This window comes from Lutra lutra, chromosome 8 (genome assembly GCF_902655055.1).
Source record: "Lutra lutra chromosome 8, mLutLut1.2, whole genome shotgun sequence".
Lineage (NCBI taxonomy): Eukaryota > Metazoa > Chordata > Mammalia > Carnivora > Mustelidae > Lutra > Lutra lutra.
This window is the reverse complement of record NC_062285.1, coordinates 80,046,454-80,065,778: the sequence shown is the minus strand read 5'-3', so window position 1 is coordinate 80,065,778 and position 19,325 is coordinate 80,046,454. Positions and strand designations below refer to the sequence as shown.

The window sequence follows — 19,325 nt, the reverse complement described above, 5'->3', positions numbered from 1 at the left end:
ATTAAGCATACAGTTTGCAGTACTTTTGAGAACTAATATCTCATACAAGCAATGTATATTTGAGGTAGAAATTTAGAAAATGTGGATAAATGGGAAGAAGAAAAATTTGTAATCTGACTCCTCAGAAAACTACCATCAGTAGTGTAGTATTTAATTAAAAAGTTCTAAGTTTTTGTTTCATTTTGTGTGTGTGTGTGTGTGTGTGTGAGTAAAGTGATAGAAGTTTATTAAATGAAAATAGAGAAAAAGCTCTAAGTGAGAGGGGTCCCAACAGGGTTGCCAAATGTGTGTGCCTTTAGGATTGGTCTTCTATATGGAAAGCTAACCCAGGAACTTAAAGCCTTTTAACACCTCTGTTGGTAACACCTTCAATGGCTTACTTCCTTTTTAGGGGCTGATTATTCTTTGTTGGTTACAGGTGATTATCATAGACACCCACCCACACACCTAGGGCAGGGTGGTCACATTTGTCTCCTTACTTCTGGTTTCTCCACACCTCCATATTTAAGGGTTTCATTGAGCCTGATCACATAGCCCCCTCTGTATCTCTCCCTACCTAGCCTCACCTGTCCCTCACTGATCCTCTCCCTGAAATAGTAACCTTCACTGTGTGTTAGGGAATGGGACCATGACCCCTCTGGCTGCTTCCCGCTGAAATGGGGCAGTGAGCTGTGTGGCAGTTAGAACATATCTAGGGGCCGGTCCAGGAGCTTGTGGTTTGGCTCCAGGGTTTCACGATGGGCAGCAAACGGTATATGCATCAGCACGTGCAAAAGGATGAACATGAAGTATTGGGCTCAGAGTTATGATCATATCCCTTAGATAAGGTTCCCAACTCCCAGTTTTGTCAAATAGATTAGTGGATATCTTGATCTTATTTAATTGATCACAAATTCCTTTATTAACTAAGTTTTAAAGTTGGTAATAATTCACATAGTTCAGAAATTAGGAAATTTTTTTTTATCTATTTTTTAGAAGATTCTATTTACTTGTGAGTGTGTGTGCAAGCATGAGCAGGGGGGAAGGGCGGAGGGAAAAGTAGACTCACCACTGAGCACAGAGCCGGATGTGGGACTTGATCCTGGGACTCCAGGATCATAATCTGAGCTGAAGGCAGTTGCTTAACTGACTGAGCCACCCAGGCATCCCTTGTTACTGTATATTGTTATAATTGTCCTATTTTATTGTTAATTTTTACTGTGCCTGATTTATAAATTTCACTGTAGGAATGTATGTATAGGGAAAGAAAAAGTATATGTGAGATTCAATACTGGAGGGCCTGGGTGGCTCATTGGGCTCTCTGCTCAGCAGGGAGCCTGCTACCCACCCCCACCTGCCTCTCTGCCTACTTCTGATCTCTCTGTCAAATAAATAAATAAATAAATAAATAAATTTAAAAAATATATAAGGTTCAGTACTGTCTGGTTTCAGGCATCTGTTGGGGTCTTGGAACACATCCCTGGTGGATAAGGGGGAACTATTGTAATGATCCCTAGTAGATTATGTATCTGTCCAGACTTTGTCTCGATAAGCAAGCAATCCTTGCCTCCTTCTTTTCCTCCATTTTCTATACAATTTGGCTTAGCTATAGATGCTTTTGGGGACTTTATTCTTGCCCTTTCCTTTTTTTTTTAATAGACTATTTTTTGAGTAGTTAAGCAACCCTGAACAGAAAGTTAGAGTTACAGCCATTGATCCCACCATATGTGCACTGCCTCCTCTGCCATCAACATTCCTTACGAGAGTAGTAACGTATGTTGTAATTGAACTTAAATTGACACATCTCAAGTCCATAGTTTACGTTAGGGTTTAGCTCATAGTTTTGTACGTCCTGTGGATTTTTGACAAATGTATAATGGCATGTATCCACCATTACAATATTATGTAAAGTAGTTTCACTGCTCTAAAAGTCTGCCCTGCTCCGGCTGTTCATCCACTATTTCCTTTTTTAATACCATGTCAGTGTTTCCATGATAAGTTGTCTTTAAGGATTGAATTGTTCTTTGAAACTCTAAGTCTGGTTCTTTTTCTGGGTGGGAGATATTTGAAAATATTCTCTAATTCTCTCTCTTTTTTTTTTTTTTTTGAAATTGATAAGCTTTTTTCTTTTTTTTGGAGTCAACTTCTCAAAACTTTTCTTTGGAAATCACTTATTTCATCCAATTAAAAAATTTTTTTTTGCACAGTTTGGGGCAAAGTAATTTTTGGTATAAGTCTATGGTACTTTCTGTTTATTTCTAGTTTTGTGTGGTTCTGTTTTAAGTTAGCTAGTTTTTTGTTTTTTTAAAGCTGGAGTCTGGGTTTAGTTTTTCTCTTCTACTCCTTTTATCTTTCTGCTTTTTTTTGGTTTATTTGTTTCATTTTCTAACTTTGAATTGAGTGCTTAATTCCTTTGTTTCCCTTATTCCCCCATTGGCCTGCATTTAAGGCTGGGAATTTTCCTTCAAGCATTGCTTCAGCTATAAGTTGGATACTGTATTTTCAGTATTATAGGCTAGAAATTTTTAATTTCAATTTGTATTTCTTCTTTAACCCAATATATGTTTTTAATATTGTAAATAAAGCTGTCTGTGATCTGCATGGCTGTTACAACATTTTTTTGGTAGTAATTTTGAAGTAACCTGTCAAGACTAAGCTAAAGACTAAAAAGATTTCATTCAGATTTTTAGCATAAACCTAGATTTTTCCTTTGAAACAGTGAGAAGATTGTGTTTTTAAGATTGTATTTATTTAAGACCAGGAGAGGGAGCTGGCGTGGGCAGCAGTGCTTGAGCAGGGGGGAGGGGCAGAAGCTGACTCCCTGCTGAGCAAGGAGCTGCCTGTGGGTCTCAATCCCTGACCATGGGATCATGACCTGAGCTGAAGGTCCGGGTTTAACTGACTGAGCCACCAGGCACCTAGTAAGAAGATTTTTTTTTTTTTAATAAGATTTTATTTATTCATTTGACAGACAAGAGATCACAAGTAGGCCGAGAGGCAGGCAGGGGGTGGGGTGGGGTGGGGAGCAGGCTCCCCGCAGAGCAGAGAGCCCAATGTGGGGCTCGATCCCAGGACCCTGATACCATGACCGGAGCCAAAGGCAGAGCCACCCAGGCGCCCTGAGAAGATTGTCTTAATGAGGTTTTTTAGAGTCCTACTTAACAACTTTAATGTCTATTTTGTTTCAGCCTGGATTTGAAATGGAGAAGTGAGATTCAAGTGAGTGAGTGAGCAAATAGCAAGGGGCACTTTCAGCTTCATTGAAGTTTTTATTTGTAAAGAATTAGGGTTTGTTTCTCATCTCTAGTTGCTAAACTCTGACCCTGTGTTAAATTTACTGCATAATGCAAAACTCATTAAATAATATGGAATCTCTTCTGCTTTGTAGTCCCACAGCAACTGGCCTAGTCCAGGCACACCACCCGAATGTTATGTAGCCTTCCTAATTAATATCCTTGTCTTGAGACCTTCCTTTTCAGTTCACCAGTCCTGTTCCCACTAGTGTCCTTCTCTTTTTTTGGTTTGGAAACCAAAGTCTCAGAATATAATTCTGTTCAAAATTTTTAAAATTCTGTTTAGAATCTTCAGCATATTTCAGGCTATAATCCTGTTCTGAACTTCATTTTATTATTTCAGCAATAATACATTAAGTATTTTGCTGGGAGGTTTTGTGCTTAATGTGAGGGATATAACCTAAGGCGCAAATGTGATCCTTGACTTCATGGATATAGTGTGCTGGAAAAGAGAGGTGGGGAATAAGTAAATTCAAATGTGATGGATGCTAGGGTGAAGTACAGAGTGATAATGGATTATAATGAGGAATCTAACCTAGTTTGGAGAATTGAGGACAGCTTCCTTGAGAAAGAAGTGCTTTAGTTAATACCTAAAAAGTCAATAGGACTTAGCAAATTAAAATGGGAAAGGAGGAAGAGCAGGCTAGGTGGACGTCAGCGTGTGTTGAGGGCCTGAGTAGGAAGAGAATGTTCTTACAAAGAGCCTTTCTAGGAAACTGGAAAGAAAGGCGATATGGATAGAGTAATGTAGTTAGAGGGGGGAAGCCACATGCACATCTTTGTTCGCCATTTAAAGACTTTGTGCTTTTTCTTAAGGCTATCAGAAATGATATGGATAGGTTTTAAGCAGAGCATGACTACAGATTTATAATTAAAGAAAATAACTTTGTAGCATGAGTAATGGTTTAGAGTTGGTAAGTATGGGTGTAAGGACACCAGATAAAGGTTGACTATAGTCTGGGTCTGAGGCTATAGGTATCTTGCTGGTACCAAGGCAGCAGCAGAGGGGTTTGAGTAAAGTAGCTGGATTTGAGAGGTAGAATTAACATAGCTTGGTGACAGGATGCAGGAGTAGAGGGAAGAGCCAAGAATGGTTTCTGGGTTTCTGGCTTGAACACTTGGGTGGATGGCAAAAACCATTTGTTGGGCCTGGAAGCACTGGGGGAGAAGAACACTGGCCTAGAAACACTGGGAGGCTAGGATAAAGAGCTCAGTTTTGGACGGTTGATTTTAATGTGCCTGTGAAACATTAAGGGTTGATGTGTAGTATTTAAGATACAGGTCTGAAGCACAGAGGATTTTTTTTTTTAAAGATTTTATTTATTTATGACAGAGACACTGTGAGAGAGTGAACTCAAGCAGGGGGAGTGGGAGAGGGAAAAGCAGGCTTCCCGGTGAGCAGGGCTGGATCCCCAGGACCCTGGGCTCATGACCTGAGCCGAAGGCAGACACTTAACAACTGAGCCACCCAGGTGCCCTGGAGCACAGAGTTTAGTCTACAGATTTGTCATCTGTATAGCTGCTAATTAAAACCATGAGAAAAGATGAGACTGTCTTGAGTGAGAATATAGAAAGGAAAAGAGCCTAGGATTATTGATACTTGATGTTTGAATAATAAAGGCTAAAAATACTTCTAGTGAACTTACCTTAGGGGTCAGGCATCATTTTGAGTGATTTATAAATTATGAAATCATTTGAGTTGCCCAACATCTCTCTGATGTAGGTCCTGTTTATTTCATAAATGCTAAAAACTGAGGTGACTGAGGTGAGAGAAGGTAATAGAAAAATTACTGGTAAATAGCTGGAGAAATGGGAGAAGAATGGAAGTGTAGTGTTATTAAAAACAGATGTTTGTAAAGCCAGAGGATGCCTTCATCTTGAAGTGTTCTGAGAAGTAAACCAAAACAAGAGCTATAAAAGATGAGTGGGGTTTGAAAGGTGATATTGGCATTGCTGATTTCGGCCAAGACAATTCTGGTAGAATGGTGGAAACAGAGTCCAGGTTGATTAGGGCTGAAGAGGAAATGGACTGTGTAGACGTTTTTGAAATTTTTCTGGGACTGGAAGGAGGTGGTTGCCAAAAAGGCACTTTTTATTTTTCTAATTTAAGCTGGGGGGAGACTTGAACTTTTTAAAATGCTGGCTTAAGCATCAGCTGAGAGGGAAAAACTCAAAGATTTTTAAACGGGAATCACCGAGTAAGATTTCTTATGAAAGCATAAGTGAAAAGGATCCAGGGCACAGGTAGAAGGATATCTCCTCCAGTAAACAAGGAAAGGGAGGAAGAAAGGATGGATCCACATTGGATAATGGAAAGTTGAGATAGTTCTATGTGATGCTTCTTTTCTTGAATCAAAGTTAATACCATTTGGGATAAATATTGCGGGGGGGGGGTGCGGGGAGTGTATTCCCTTCTGGTTTTAACATACCTCTGAGGGATGTATACTGATTGTGTTGTCTGTGCATTCTTGGCTCAGTAGTTGAAACGCTTCTTCATTGTTTTTATTATGAAACATGATCCCAACAAAGTGCTGCATGTAGGTTATATTGCACCATAAAGCAGGCATCAGAATCCACCACTCAACTCCAGCAGTACGTTACCAGCACCGCTGAGGCTCCTTCCAGTCCTTTATCTTTGCTGTAGCCTGACTCTAAATTCTCTACCACCATTTCCTTGGTTTATTTATTTATTTTTAAAGATTTTATTTATTTATTTGACAGAGAAAGATCACAAGTAGGCAGAGAGGCAGGCAGAGAGAGAGAGAAGCAGGTTCTCCGCTGAGCAAAGAGCTGGATGCGGGGCTCAATCCCAGGACCCTGAGATCATGACCTGAGCCAAAGGCAGAGCCTTAACCCACTGAGCCACCCAGGCACCCCTCCTTGGTCTATTTTAATAGCACTTGTTTGTTGCCCTGAAATCTGTCAGAATTGCTCTCTTCTATCTTTTATTTACTTATTTATTTTTTAAAGAGTTGATTTATTTGACACAGAGAGAGAGCGAGAGAGGGGACACGAGCAGGGGGAGTGGGAGAGGGAAAAGCGGGCTTCCCGCTGAGTAAGGAGCCTGATGTGGGACTCGATCCCAGGACCTTGGGACATGACCTGAGCGGAAGGCAGACGCCTAATGACTGAGCCACCCAGGCACCCTTTTGTATCTTTTAATAAATGTTACCTTATTATATGTTCTGCAGTTTGCCTTCTTCATTCATTAAGTTTAGGATTTTTATATTAATGAAAGTAATTAAATTGCTTTACTCAGTAGTACTTTTGTAAGTAGACCATCTTCTACTTTGAGCAATCTTAACACTTGTTACTGAGACACAAGGGCAAGGTTTTTTCAGGTTATATACCTGTCATGGACTGCAGGGTATGCCCGTAGTTCACTTCATAACATAAAAATGCCATACTCTTCCAAAATGATTTTACTAATTTATGCTAATACTGGTATTATCATAGGAGTTCTTACTGTTCTGTATCTTTGTAAAGATCAGGGCACCTGGGTGATTCATTTGGTTAAGCATCTGCATTTGGCTTGGGTCATGATCCCAGGGCCCTGGGATGGGACCCTGGGATGAGCCCCGGGGTGGGGGCGCGGGGGCTCCCTGCTCAGTGGGGAGTCTGCTTCTCCCTCTCCCCTTGTTCCTCCCCTCTGCTCATGCTCCCTCTCTCTGTCAAATAAATAAATAAAATCTTAAAAGATTTAGTATTATCAGACTATGTTAAAACAGGTTTTTGAAGTATCACGTACATAAAATTAACCCATTTTAATTGTGTATGTGAATGATTTCTAGTAAATTTGTAGAGTATGCAACTTCATGACAGTCCAGTTTTCAAACACTTTTGTAACCCTCCAAGTTCCTTTTTGTGTCCTTACTTGCTTTCTAACTCTAAGTTTCTTTTCTGGATCTTTCTATAAGATAGTCTTTCCCACATGGTTTTTTTGACTTAGCATTGTTTTTGAGGTTCACCTTTGGTATAGCATGTATCAGTAATTAGTTTCTTCTTATTGCTGACGAGTGTTCCTTTGAATGGTCATACCACATTTTGTTTATCCGTTTACCAGTTGCTGGATATTTGGATTGTTTTTATTTGGGGACATCAGGAATATGCTGCTATACAAATTTGCATGTAAGTCTATGTGGACAAATGTTTTCATTTCTTTTGGGTAGATAGCTATAAGTGGAATACTGTATTTATGAAGACTTTAAAAAATTTTTTTTAAAGATTTTATTTATTTATTTGACAGAGACACTGTGAGAGAGGGAACACAAGTAGGGGAGGGGAGGGGGAGAAGGCTTCCTGCTGAGTAGGGAGCCCAATGTGGAATTCAGTCCCAGGACCCTGGGACCATGACCTGAGCCGAAGCCAGACACTTAATGACTGAGCCACCCAGGCGCCCTTAAAATATCTTTTATGTGGCTGGACAATTTCTCTATCTTCTTCTGTTTCATATTATTGTTCTTCCATATAGATTTCAGTTAAAGTCCCATTAAAAAATCTACACTTTTTCTAATTACCAACTTTGTTCACCAGTGAAATCTTTTTTTGTTCATCTATGAAGTCTTTATTTATTTTTTATTTTTATTTATTTGACAGAGAGAGATCACAAGCAGACAGAGAGGCAGGCAGAGAGAGAGAGGGAAGCAGGCTCCCTGCCGAGCAGAGAGCCCGATGTGGGACTCGATCCCAGGACCCTGAGATCATGACCCGAGCCGAAGGCAGCGGCTTAACCCACTGAGCCACCCAGGCGCCCCTCATCTATGAAGTCTTAAAAAAACCCTTAAATTTACAATATTTCTGTTACAGTACTTAGTTTTGTCTGTTACAGGTAATTGTTTACAAATCTTTTCTACCATAGTATAAATTTCCTTTTTTTTTGGAAACTATTTGAGAGGGAGAGTGCCTGCATTTAGCAACGGGTAGAGGAAGAGAATCTTCAAGCAGATTCTCTGTTGAGCATGGAGCCCAACATGGGGCTTAATCCCATGACCCGTGAGATCATGACCTGAGCCAAAACTGAGAATTGGATGATCAACTGACTGAGCCACCCAGGCGCCTCCGATTTTTTGAAGTTGCTTATTCATCTGTGTGATCCTCACTATGCTTCTTACGTACTGTATTTGAGTAGTGAATCAATATTGACAGGAATTCTGTTGGCTTATTGCTCCTAAGAACAACAGGTCTCTGTGACTTTATACCTTATAGATAGGAACTCAGCTTCAGCTCTGTTATTATAGCTCAGATTTCTAGTATAAAAATTGAATTTTTAGGGCACCTGGGTAGCTCGGTCAGTTAAGCCTCTGCCTTTGGCTCAGGTTGTGATTCCACGGTCCTAGGGTCAAGCCCCGTGTCAAGGATCTCTGCTCAGCAGGGAATCTGCTTCTCCCTGTCCCTCTGCATGTTCCATCTGCTTGTGCTTTCTCTCTCTCTGTCAAATAAATGGATAAAATCTTTTTAAAAATTGAATTTTTATATTTAATTTTTAGATTCTTTATTCGGAGGGGGTGAGGGGCAGAGAGGGAGAGAGAATCTCAAGCAGGGGCTCAGTCTGACAACCCTGAGGCCATGACCTGAGCCAAAACCAAGAGTCAGACACTTAACTGATGGAGCCACATAGGCACCCCTAAAAACTGAATTTTTAAATTTAACTTTATATAACTTCTATTAAATGCTCTATCTCCTTCCTGCTTTTTTGAGTATGTATAGTAAATGGCTAGTTCATAAAGTTTTAAGTCTTCTCTATTATTTTTATAGGAACACTTAGATTCTGACATATTGGTACTTAGAAGTTAACAGAATTGATGTTTTCTTATCCTATTTGGTAGGAAGCGGTAGAAAAATATGAAGAAGTACTACATAACTTAGAATTTGCCAAGGAACTTCAGAAAACCTTTTCTGGACTGAGCCAAGATGTGAGTATGTTTTCTTTGCTTTTTCTGAAACCACTTTATTGATCTTAAGGAAAATATTAGTGTCCATTAAGGATGTTCAGTTATCATCCATCTAATTCCTGCTGATATTTTATTGGGATTGACAATAGCTAATGAAGAATTACTGTTTCCAGATTTCTGGAATCTCAGGAAAACACAAATGGTATCTGAATATGAGATACCATGAATAAAGTATTAGTTCTCTAAATGTGTATTCACTGTGGTGTTATGGCAACCATTGAGAAGGGTAATAACAGCTATTTAATGAATACATTTATGAGCAAGATTTTATTTATTTTTTTAAGCAGTCCTTTTTAATTTTTATTCATTTATTTTTTTAGAAAGGTAAGAGGGAGAGGGAGGGGCAGAGGAAGAGAGATAATATAAACAGGCTTGAGATCATGACCTGAGCTGAAGTCAGGAGTTAGCCAACTGAGCCACCCAGTCAGTTCTATGGAAGAGATTTTAGAATATAGGTTTATAAATTTATGTAGCATAGGCTTATAAGTTTAGCATTATTTAATATATTAGGAAACATAATTGGTAAACTTTTTCTTGAGACCATGATAGTTATTACCAGGAAGATTGTGATTGTTGTTAGAGTTAAGTCTGGTTTCACAGCTTGTTATATTCTTTGTGTTGGCAGTTGGCAGAGAAATTTTTATCTCTGACAGATTTAGTTAGTAATTAATATGAAGACTTAAGCATTCATTAATTAAGTATTCTAAGCTGCTTTAGAATTGTATTAAAAGGCCTTTTAGAGATCATGTTTTAACAATTAAGGAAATTTTTTTTTGTAAATTCATTTCTGGGGTGGGGAGCATACTTCCTAAGATAGTACTTCCTCTGAATTCCACAGTTACTTAAATATTTGTAGGCTATTGTATTTATTTTGAGAGACAGAGACAATACGAGCAGGGAGAGAAATAAGCAGATTCCTGGAAGAGTGCAGAGCTTAATGCAGGGCTGGATCCCAGGACCCTGAGGTCATGACCTGAGCTGAAGTCAGATGCTTAACTGACAGAGCCACCTGGGTGCCCCTGGATATTTTCTTCTTGTGTGGTGAACTAAAATTCTCTTTTTTATCCTCTGGCATCAACAAAACCTCCAAAATAAAAAAAGCTAACATAATAATTTCTAGGCTGAAGACATCTACCATCTCAGTCCTTGTAATATCCTTGCTTTCTTTGGATGTTTGACTTAACTTTCAGAAGGTAGTGTGTAAATGTGAAGTAGCCGGATACAGAGCCATTACGTTCTGTTTTCTGGATAATTCTGTTAATGCAAGTTTAAGTTTGGGGCACATAGGTGGCTCAGTTGAAAAGAGCCTCTGACTTGATCATAGGGTGGTGAGTTCAAGCCCCACATTGGGGGAGGACCCTACTTTAAAAAAAAGTCTAATGGGCGCCTACCTGGCTCAGTTGGTTAAGTGACTGACTGCCTTTGGCTCAGGTCATGATCCTGGAGTCCTGGGATCCAGTCCCGCATCAGGCTCTCTGTTCAGCAGGGAATCTGCTTCTCCTTTTGACCCTTCCATTCTCGTGCTCGCTCTCTCGATCTCATTCTCTCTCTCTCTCAAATAAAATCTTTAAAAAAAAAAGATAAAAAAATAAAAAATAAATTAAAAAAAGTCTAAGGTGATACTATGGTGCCAACCATAGTGTATTTTAACTCAAGTTTACTCATTTATCACTTAATTTTAGTACTTTCTGTGAATTCCACAGTTACTTAAATATTTGTAGGCTATTTTAGATACTACTTTTATTTTTATTTTTTTAAAGATTTTTATTTATTTAATTTGATAGAGATTAGACAGATTGATAGAGAAGCAGGCTCCCCGCTGAGCAGAGAGCCCGATGTGCAGCTTGATCCCAGGACCCTGAGACCATGACCTGAGCCAAAGGCAGAGGTTTTAACCCACTGAGCCACTCAGGCACCCCTAGATACTACTTTTAAATCAAGTTTTTTCTTATACATGTATGATTACTCCTCCCATGTTAGGTTTATTTAGTTTTGACCCACTTCACTATAAGTAAATATTTGATCTCTTTCCTCTGGTTGGATGTTTGGAAGTTTACTTTTGTAATACTTAAAATTTTCTATTACCTCTCTTTACTTGAAGTTATTTGATAATTTTAGTTTTTTATTTAGGTGTTTATTTTTTCAAAGTATGGTGGTTTTTAAAATTTTTAGATTTAAAATTTTTTTAAAAACACTTCCCATGTACCAGGTACTTAATATAAGTTCACTTGATTTTTTTTAGCAACCTAGGAAATAGATACATTATAGTGCCATTTTATAGATAAGAAATGTGATGCTCAGAACAAAAGGAAAAAATCATATTGCCAGTTAACGATAGAGTGAGTATAGGGCCCTATTTTTTGCTCTTAAGTACCGTGTTCTTTCTATATACATGTTCTTCCACTGCTCTTGTCTAGAGGTAGTTACCAGTTCACCAAATTATATTGATAACCATTAGGTTATTTTTTTTTCTCATTTATACTGTGGGTTTACTTTCACTTTAGGTGAGGTGTTAAAGTACATTGGAACATGCCTTAAAGCTGCTTGCCAGTTACCTTCCAGCATAGTAATTTTTGGACTTCCCTTTTACTAGAGTTTTTCTTTTGTCATATCTCTTTTTATGGGAGTCAGTTTTGCAGTGTATAACATTTTCTATCCCTTCAAACTAAATTTGGAAGCCTTTCTTTTCTTCCCAGCTGTATCTGTCTTCATGACATGAGCTCTGTCCATTGGTGGAGATTTATCATTCTAAGAGGAATCAGAAGATAAATTTTATTATTCCATATGATTTGTTGATAGTGGTTTACTTCATGTCATCTTCCTTCTTTACAAATCAGTCCTCAGCTGAAAGAAGAGAAGAAAATGTATCCTGATTTCTTAGTTTCTATAGAGATAAGGAGAAATAGTCTGTTGTCCGTAGTTTCCTGATTATGGTGTAGGAAACAACATACTTTCTTGGCACTTGATTGATTCAATAAATATATGAGGTCCTGTCATCTGTCAGGCTCCCTGCTATGCACTATTGATACATATTGGTAAACAACAGAGATATAGTCCCTGTCATCACAGATCTGAAACCTAATGGAGATACATCTAAATAAAAGGTAACCATTTAATGTAATAGGTACTTTGATAGGGGAAGTTCAGGGTATCCTGAGCCTGTAAGAACATTTACTATAGCCTAGGGAATGGCTAAGAAGAGTTCTGAGGTAATCATAGGATATAAACTTGAAGATGCCCTCTGTGTCAGTTGCTTTTCCTTGTACCATCATGAAATTGTCCCAGAAGAATCCCACTGTCTTGGAGAACTAGAATTGCCACCTCTATTCTCTTTCCTTCTCTCAAGCAGAAATTGGGAATCCTGTAGTTGTGGTAAATGTTATTGGGGTAAGTCCATATTGAGGTCTTGGAAAAAGCGTTTCTGAGCCTTTGCCATCCTGAAAATATCCTAGCCCACATAACCCCAACCAGTCCATTTCTCATTCTCAGAATTTTACCTTCACTTACTGTCTCTTGTCCTTGGTAGTAGCACAAGTTAAATTTATTAAGTGACTTTCATACCCCCTAGAAAGGAATTAATAATGCCATAATGAATCTTTCCCTGGAGGTTTCCTCCCATCTTAATCTGTTAGGATTTATGAACATGTCTTCTGTAGAGTTTTAAATATGATATATCAAAGTACTTTAATCTGTGTATAGGCAAAATGTTCTTTTAGATTTTTGTTTGTTCTCTTAATCTTCATAACTTGGAAAAATATCCAGTATGATGGAAATACTACAATTAGAGGAACAAATGGGGAGAAAAGACTTTCTAGGTTTCTTACTGGAAATAGATGATACTTTTTATTAATTGGTAGTTTATAAATGGGAAGTGACTTCTGGGGCCCATGTGTTATATCAGACTTTAAGGGATTATGGTTCTGAGCTTTAGAGTATAGACTCAGTGCTGCTCAGTCTGCATACATATTTGATGGAAAATTTATGTTCTGCTAACTGACCGTATATGTTTGGTTAGCTAAATAATGAAAAATACAGCTCCATCCAGACTGATGAACTATTATGAAAATACCTCAGTTTAACCTAAAATCTATTTGGTGTGGATGTTTTAGCGTTATGCTTGTAAGACATTTTATTTCTGTTTGGTTTTCAGTTCCTTATGCTTTGGCTAGTTACCTTCAGATTGTTGAAGATTGACCATTTCGTTGAAATATTTTCCTAGAATGAGAAATTTAAAAACACCCAAAACTTGAAAACCAAAGCATTTTCTTACAATCCTAGGCCTAAAAAAGGTTTGATATACATAAATAGGGAAAAGTTAAATTTTGGGATTATTGTGCGTATCAACGATAAGTACTTTGTTTCTTATCATGGTGGTGTCAGAGGTACTAAATACAACCTGGAGTTTGGAGGTGTTTGGACATTCTCAGCTCTGGTTACCCGAGGCATACCACCTTAATAAATACTCTGTCCCTTCCTCAACTGAAAAGGAAAGGGGTTAAATGAACCTGTCAGTTTCACTGTGTGTGTGTGTGTGTGTGTGTGTGTGTGTGTGTATGACATTTATCATCTGATCTCAACCCTTTGGAATTAGACTTTTGTGGACTGTGAACTGCTAATATGGGGTGGTAGAGAGTTGTCAACTTTAATGAGCATTTTGTTTTAACAGCTACTTAAAGCTCAGAAGAAGGCCCAGAGAAGGGAGCACATGCTAAAGCTTGAGGCTGAGAAGAAAAAACTTCGTACTATACTTCAAGTTCAGTATGTATTACAGAACCTGACACAGGAACATGTACAGAAGGATTTCAAAGGGGGCTTGAATGGTGCAGTGTATTTGCCTTTAAAAGAACTTGACTACCTCATTAAATTTTCAAAACTGACCTGCCCTGAAAGAAATGAAAGTCTGAGGTAAGCTAATGAAAATATTTTCCTAAAAGAAAACATACAATATTTTAGCCTATTTTTAAATTTTTTATATTTGTAGTATTTATAAATATATATGCATACAGATAATTACGTTTGTATTATAGTATATGTGTATAGAGAGATCGAGAGAGAGAAATTAAGAAAATATTCATTTCATTTACCCTGGGAAACATTGGCTGGACCAGACTGTGACAGGGTTGATATTGATAGGCTAGAAGGAAAGTCAGTTTGAATGATCTCACTAACATGCTTTTTCAATTGTAACTTTGATTTAAAAAATGATACAAGTTTGCCTCTGTACAAGTATTAATTAGAAGACTGATTATGTGTTATACTTAAAGTTTTTTATTTTTTTTTGTAATTAATTTGGCTCTTGTATTACCTGAGAGTCTGCCTTCTTATTACTGCTGTACTTAAGTGGAGGTAAATGGAATTTAACTTGGCCAGTATCATTAAACTTTCAAAGTGAGAATTATTTGGTGGTTGTCTTATTCAGTGAATAAGTACTGAGAAACAAATCTGATAATTTAAGAGACAAAGTCAGCAAATTGAGGCTACCCAATTTTTCCCCCTATAGTTATCCATTTGCTGTTTCTGGTTTGATGGAGGAAATCAGCTAATGAATAGATCTCTGTGCTTCTGCTTTGTTAGATACAGGTCCTTCCCCTGTTGTGTCTCTTGGCCATGCGAAAGCACAGTCAGATTTCAGTTGTTTTTGGAAATCAGTCCTGTATCGGGGGAAAAAAACTCAATAAAACTTAATTTTAACCTATATATAGCCATATATATATTTTTTTATTTCCATTCTGATCGTCTAATCCATCATCTTTATCTATTTGGTTGTTTTCTTCTCTTCACTTTAATGGATTTAGGGAGAGTGGCTTACTTTAATATGTGTAAGTGAAATATAATTTGGAAAATAAACTGCTGTCTTTATTTTTTATTTTTTTTTTCAGATTTTATTTACTTATTTGACAGAGACCACAAGTAGGCAGAGAGGCAGGCAGAGAGGGAGAGGGGGAAGCAGGCTCCCTGCTGAGCAGAGAGCCTGATGCAGGGCTCGATCCCAGGACCCTGAGATCATGACCTGAGCCCAAAACAGAGGCTTTAACCCACTGAGCCACCAAGGCGCCCCTAAAATGCTGTCTTTAAAGTCAAATGTAGCTCTTAGTATTGCCATTCCACTGTTCTTTCATCTAGGATGTATGGTTGATAATTAATGACACTGCACTGACAGCCTTAAACTCTGCTTTGTCTATTCCTTAATAGTTCTATTTGGTAAAATATTTTGTTTTAAGGGAAAATATTTACATCTGAAATCCCTCACTGGGTATTTAGTCATCTTCTATAAAATTTGAACTTTTTCATTTTGAGAGAGTAAAAAGACAAAATTAACATTGAATATCTTGACTGTTGATGAGCTATACTGTATAAATTGTATTGCTCCATATATATGTGTATATATATATATGTATGTATCTTTAAAGCTACTTTGTGCTTCTGCTGTTTTTCCTTGTCAGTGTTGAAGACCAGATGGAGCAGTCATCCTTGTACTTTTGGGACCTTTTGGAAGGTAGTGAGAAAGCAGTGGTAGGAACGACATGTGAGTTTTCTCTTCTCTGGACTTATGCAGTAAATACTAGACTTTGTTTCGAAGTTTAGGGCTGTTTTGTTGTTTGTTTTGATATTGAGGGCTGAAACTGTCAGTCCATTAGAATTTACATGTCAGGCAATACTTCCTTCATTTGGAGAATGATCTCTGTTTAGTTCTCTTAAAAGCAGCTATTGTGTAATTACACTCACTAGAATGGAATCTAAGTAGAGCTTTGAAGTGGCAAGTCACTATGATTTGGGAACAAGAGCTAAGGACTCATACTGGTTTAACCATTTTGGGGTTCAGTTCTCCGCATGGTAGTACCTTTTCTATTTAGGAGTCTTAAATCCACACATTGTTAATGGTAAGGCTTATCTACCAGATCTAAGAAAATATGAATGGTATGGGTACATGGTATATTGAAACATTGTTGTCTATCGATCTGGAAATGATCTAGAGAGAAAGAGTCCTTTTGGCTTCCGAATAGACTTTGGCCAAATGACCAAGTACAAATAGACATGAAGTACATAGGTTTGTTTGTTTGTTTTTTTTTTAAGATTTTATTTATTTGACAGAGAGACAAAGAGAGAGGGAACACAAGCAGGGAGAGTGGGGAGGGAGAAACTGGCTTCCTGCTGCGCAGAGAGCCCGATGCTGGGCTCCATCCCAGCTGGGATCATGACCTGAGCTGAGGCAGACGCTTAATGTCTAAGCCACCTGGGCACCCCGAAGTACATAGTTTTGTGTACTAGCTTAGGATAATGAAAATGCTAGAAGTGAGTAAACATTTTTGTTACTAGTGATTGCTTCCTTTTAAAAAATACCTAAGTATGCAGTATAACTATTCAAAATTCCTAAGTCCTTCCAAGTTTAAATCATAGAAGTTTTTTTCTTGGTTATAATGCAAAAGGATATGAATAACTTTGGGGGACATAGTTTGGTGGTTTCTTATAAAATGCTTACTATGTGACCAAGCAATTACACTCCTAGTACCCAAGAGAATTGTAAACGTACATTCACATAAGTACTTGTACATGAATGTTCGTATCAGCTTTATTAATGATAGTGCCAGACTGAATGCAGCCTAGATGTACATCAGTTGATAATTGATAAACAAAATGTGGTATGTCCATACAGTAGAATGTGCTCAGTAATAAAGGAATGAAATGTTGATACATGCGACAACATGGATGTGAATCTCCGTAATTATGCTGAGTGAAAGAAGCCAGACCAAAAAATGAGTACATAGTGTATGATTCCATTTATATGGAATTCTAGAAAGGATATAACTAGAATGATAGCAGGTCTGTGGTTCCCCAGGGTGTGGGTGGAGGGGATTGATATAAAAGGGGCATGAGGGAACTTTTGAATTGATGAAAATGTTTTATATCCTGGTTCTGGTGGGAGTAACGTCCTATGCTGTATCTGTTAAAACTGTACACTTAAAATGACTAAACCCATTTCAAATGGTGGAAACGGAGGCCCAGAGAAACTTAAGTGACTTGCTGAACTTTGAAATTTTGATCTTTAAAATTTATTTTGGTTCAGCATAAAACAAAGATGTACTGCGTATTTACTCTTCATGGTACTGACCAGTTCTTTGAATTCCCCCAATGTAGGATATTATGGCATACTGTAACTAGGATAAAATTATATTAGGATTTCTGTCCAAATAATTTTCATGAACTGTTAGGTTATGTGATAACTAAGTCTTAATCACTCTTTCTTAGACAAACACATGAAAGATCTGCTGTCTAAATTGCTGAACTCAGGCTATTTTGAGAGTATCCCAGTCCCAAAAAATGCTAAGGAAAAAGAAGTATCATTGGAGGAAGAAATGCTAATAAAATCAGAGAAGAAAAAACAGTTATTGAAAACTGAATCTGTCAAAGAGTCAGGTTTGTTGTGATCTCAGAAATTCTTTAAAGTGGTTGCATTTTTAATACTTAACACAAAATGAGTCAAATCATTGTGAAAAGATTGCCTTATTTTGATTTGTCAATTTCTGTATGCATGGAAATACCTACTTACAGCAGGATAAACTTAGGTTTAGAATATGTCTGTACACTTTATTACCATATTTACAGATTGAACCTTAGCAGAAACATAAGGTTATTCTTTGTTATAAGAGAATATACTGTTCAAATTAGGCCTTTATGGAATTTGAATGGACTTCTTTATTAAACTGTTAGTAAGATAATTCAAATTAAAATTGTGTAAAATGCTCATAGCAGAATCCAGAATGGTAGTAGAATGAGAACAGAAATAAAGTTAACATATTTGGAAAAAAAGTGCCAAAGTCAGTGAAGGGGATAAACTTTTCAAAATTCCACTTTTCTGGGGGGAAGAGATACTTTGAATCAGTGTCACTTTTGTTCTTGTTTGTTGGGACTCAATTTATTTAGAAAATTCCAATTCTGTGTAGGTAGTCCAGGGCAGGTTTCCAGTAGCCTCTACTAGCACGGTTCACGTTATTTCTCATGTTTATTTTCTCTTAGTTCTTAACACTAAGTCTGATGCTTTAGTGTCTCTATTCCCTTACCACCTTCTATCCTTAAACTGGCTTTTAGGAGGCCTTTAAGGGCCTATAAGAGGCCTTTTAAGGCCTGTATTTCAAGCTGAGATGACTAATTTTTTACCCCATGGCTTGGAGCTATAGTCTCAACTTGAAAGGAGTTGTATTTGTGCATAAGAAAGGATAGCCTTATTTTCTTTTTCTTTCTTTCTTTTCTTTCTTTCTTTCTTTCCTTCTTTCTTTCTTTCTTTCTTTCTTTTTTTATAGTCTTACTTTCAATCAAAAATCAGTTTATAGCTGGAACTTGACTTTAGAAAAGTGGCCTTTAAGGAGAGTTACTAGCTTCAGCTATCAGACCACATAGCAAGAGTGGGGATTACTCCTGCTGTGAATATATTTCATTGTACTATCCTTTTCCTCTTACTCTTCTGAAATATGTCACTTGAATGACTATAGTTGTAATCAGCCTAAAAACATTTGGTTTATTTAGTACTCAAGGGAGTATTATCTTTCCAGAGTCTCTTATGGAACTTGCACAGCCAGAGATACAACCCCAGGAGGTAAGTTTCTGAAAGGTAATTTGCTGATTTTGGTTTTTGAGACTTTTGTATAGTGTGTTTAGGAGCTGAGGCTCTGAAACTAGATTTCTTAAGCTTGAATACTAGCTTGCAGTTTACTTAGCTTAGTGACTTTGGGTACGATGTTAAGCCCAGCTGTGTCTGTTGTCCTCATATGTAAAATGAGGATACTAATAATGCCTGTCTCATGTTACTGTGAGGATTAAAGGAGTTCAGTTCTAAATTGCTTAGAATTTGGCCTGGTGCACAATAACTGCTCAAGTGTTAGCTGCTGTGCTTGGCCCTTGTGTTAGAATTTAAAGATGGGTAGGATTTTGCATTTGTCAGAATTTACTCACATTGGTAATTGAATATTTGTTCTCTTTCTTTCTTTTTTTTTTTTTTTAAAGATTTTTTATTTATTTATTTGACAGATCATAAGTAGGCAGAGAGGCAGGCAGAGAGAGAGAGAGGAGGAAGCAGGCTCCCTGCTGAGCAGAGAGCCAGATGCGG

The 19,325-nt window shown here is 37.6% G+C and overlaps 1 protein-coding gene across 25 annotated transcripts in view; it reads left to right on the top strand.

Annotated features, from left to right (window-relative positions):
• CAPRIN2 (caprin family member 2) overlaps positions 1 to 19,325 on the top strand; it is a 48,222-nt gene that overhangs the window by 6,622 nt on the left and 22,275 nt on the right. For 24 of the 25 annotated variants that reach the window (XM_047739626.1, XM_047739630.1, XM_047739628.1 and 21 more), the window contains exons 4-8: positions 9,098 to 9,184; positions 13,890 to 14,128; positions 15,667 to 15,749; positions 17,471 to 17,638; positions 18,772 to 18,815. In XM_047739626.1, the coding sequence (XP_047595582.1) occupies positions 9,098 to 9,184; positions 13,890 to 14,128; positions 15,667 to 15,749; positions 17,471 to 17,638; positions 18,772 to 18,815 (621 nt within the window). Of the gene's footprint in view, positions 1 to 7,381; positions 7,401 to 9,097; positions 9,185 to 13,889; positions 14,129 to 15,666; positions 15,750 to 17,470; positions 17,639 to 18,771; positions 18,816 to 19,325 lie in introns of those variants that run through there. The other variant, XM_047739638.1, reaches the window with a different exon arrangement.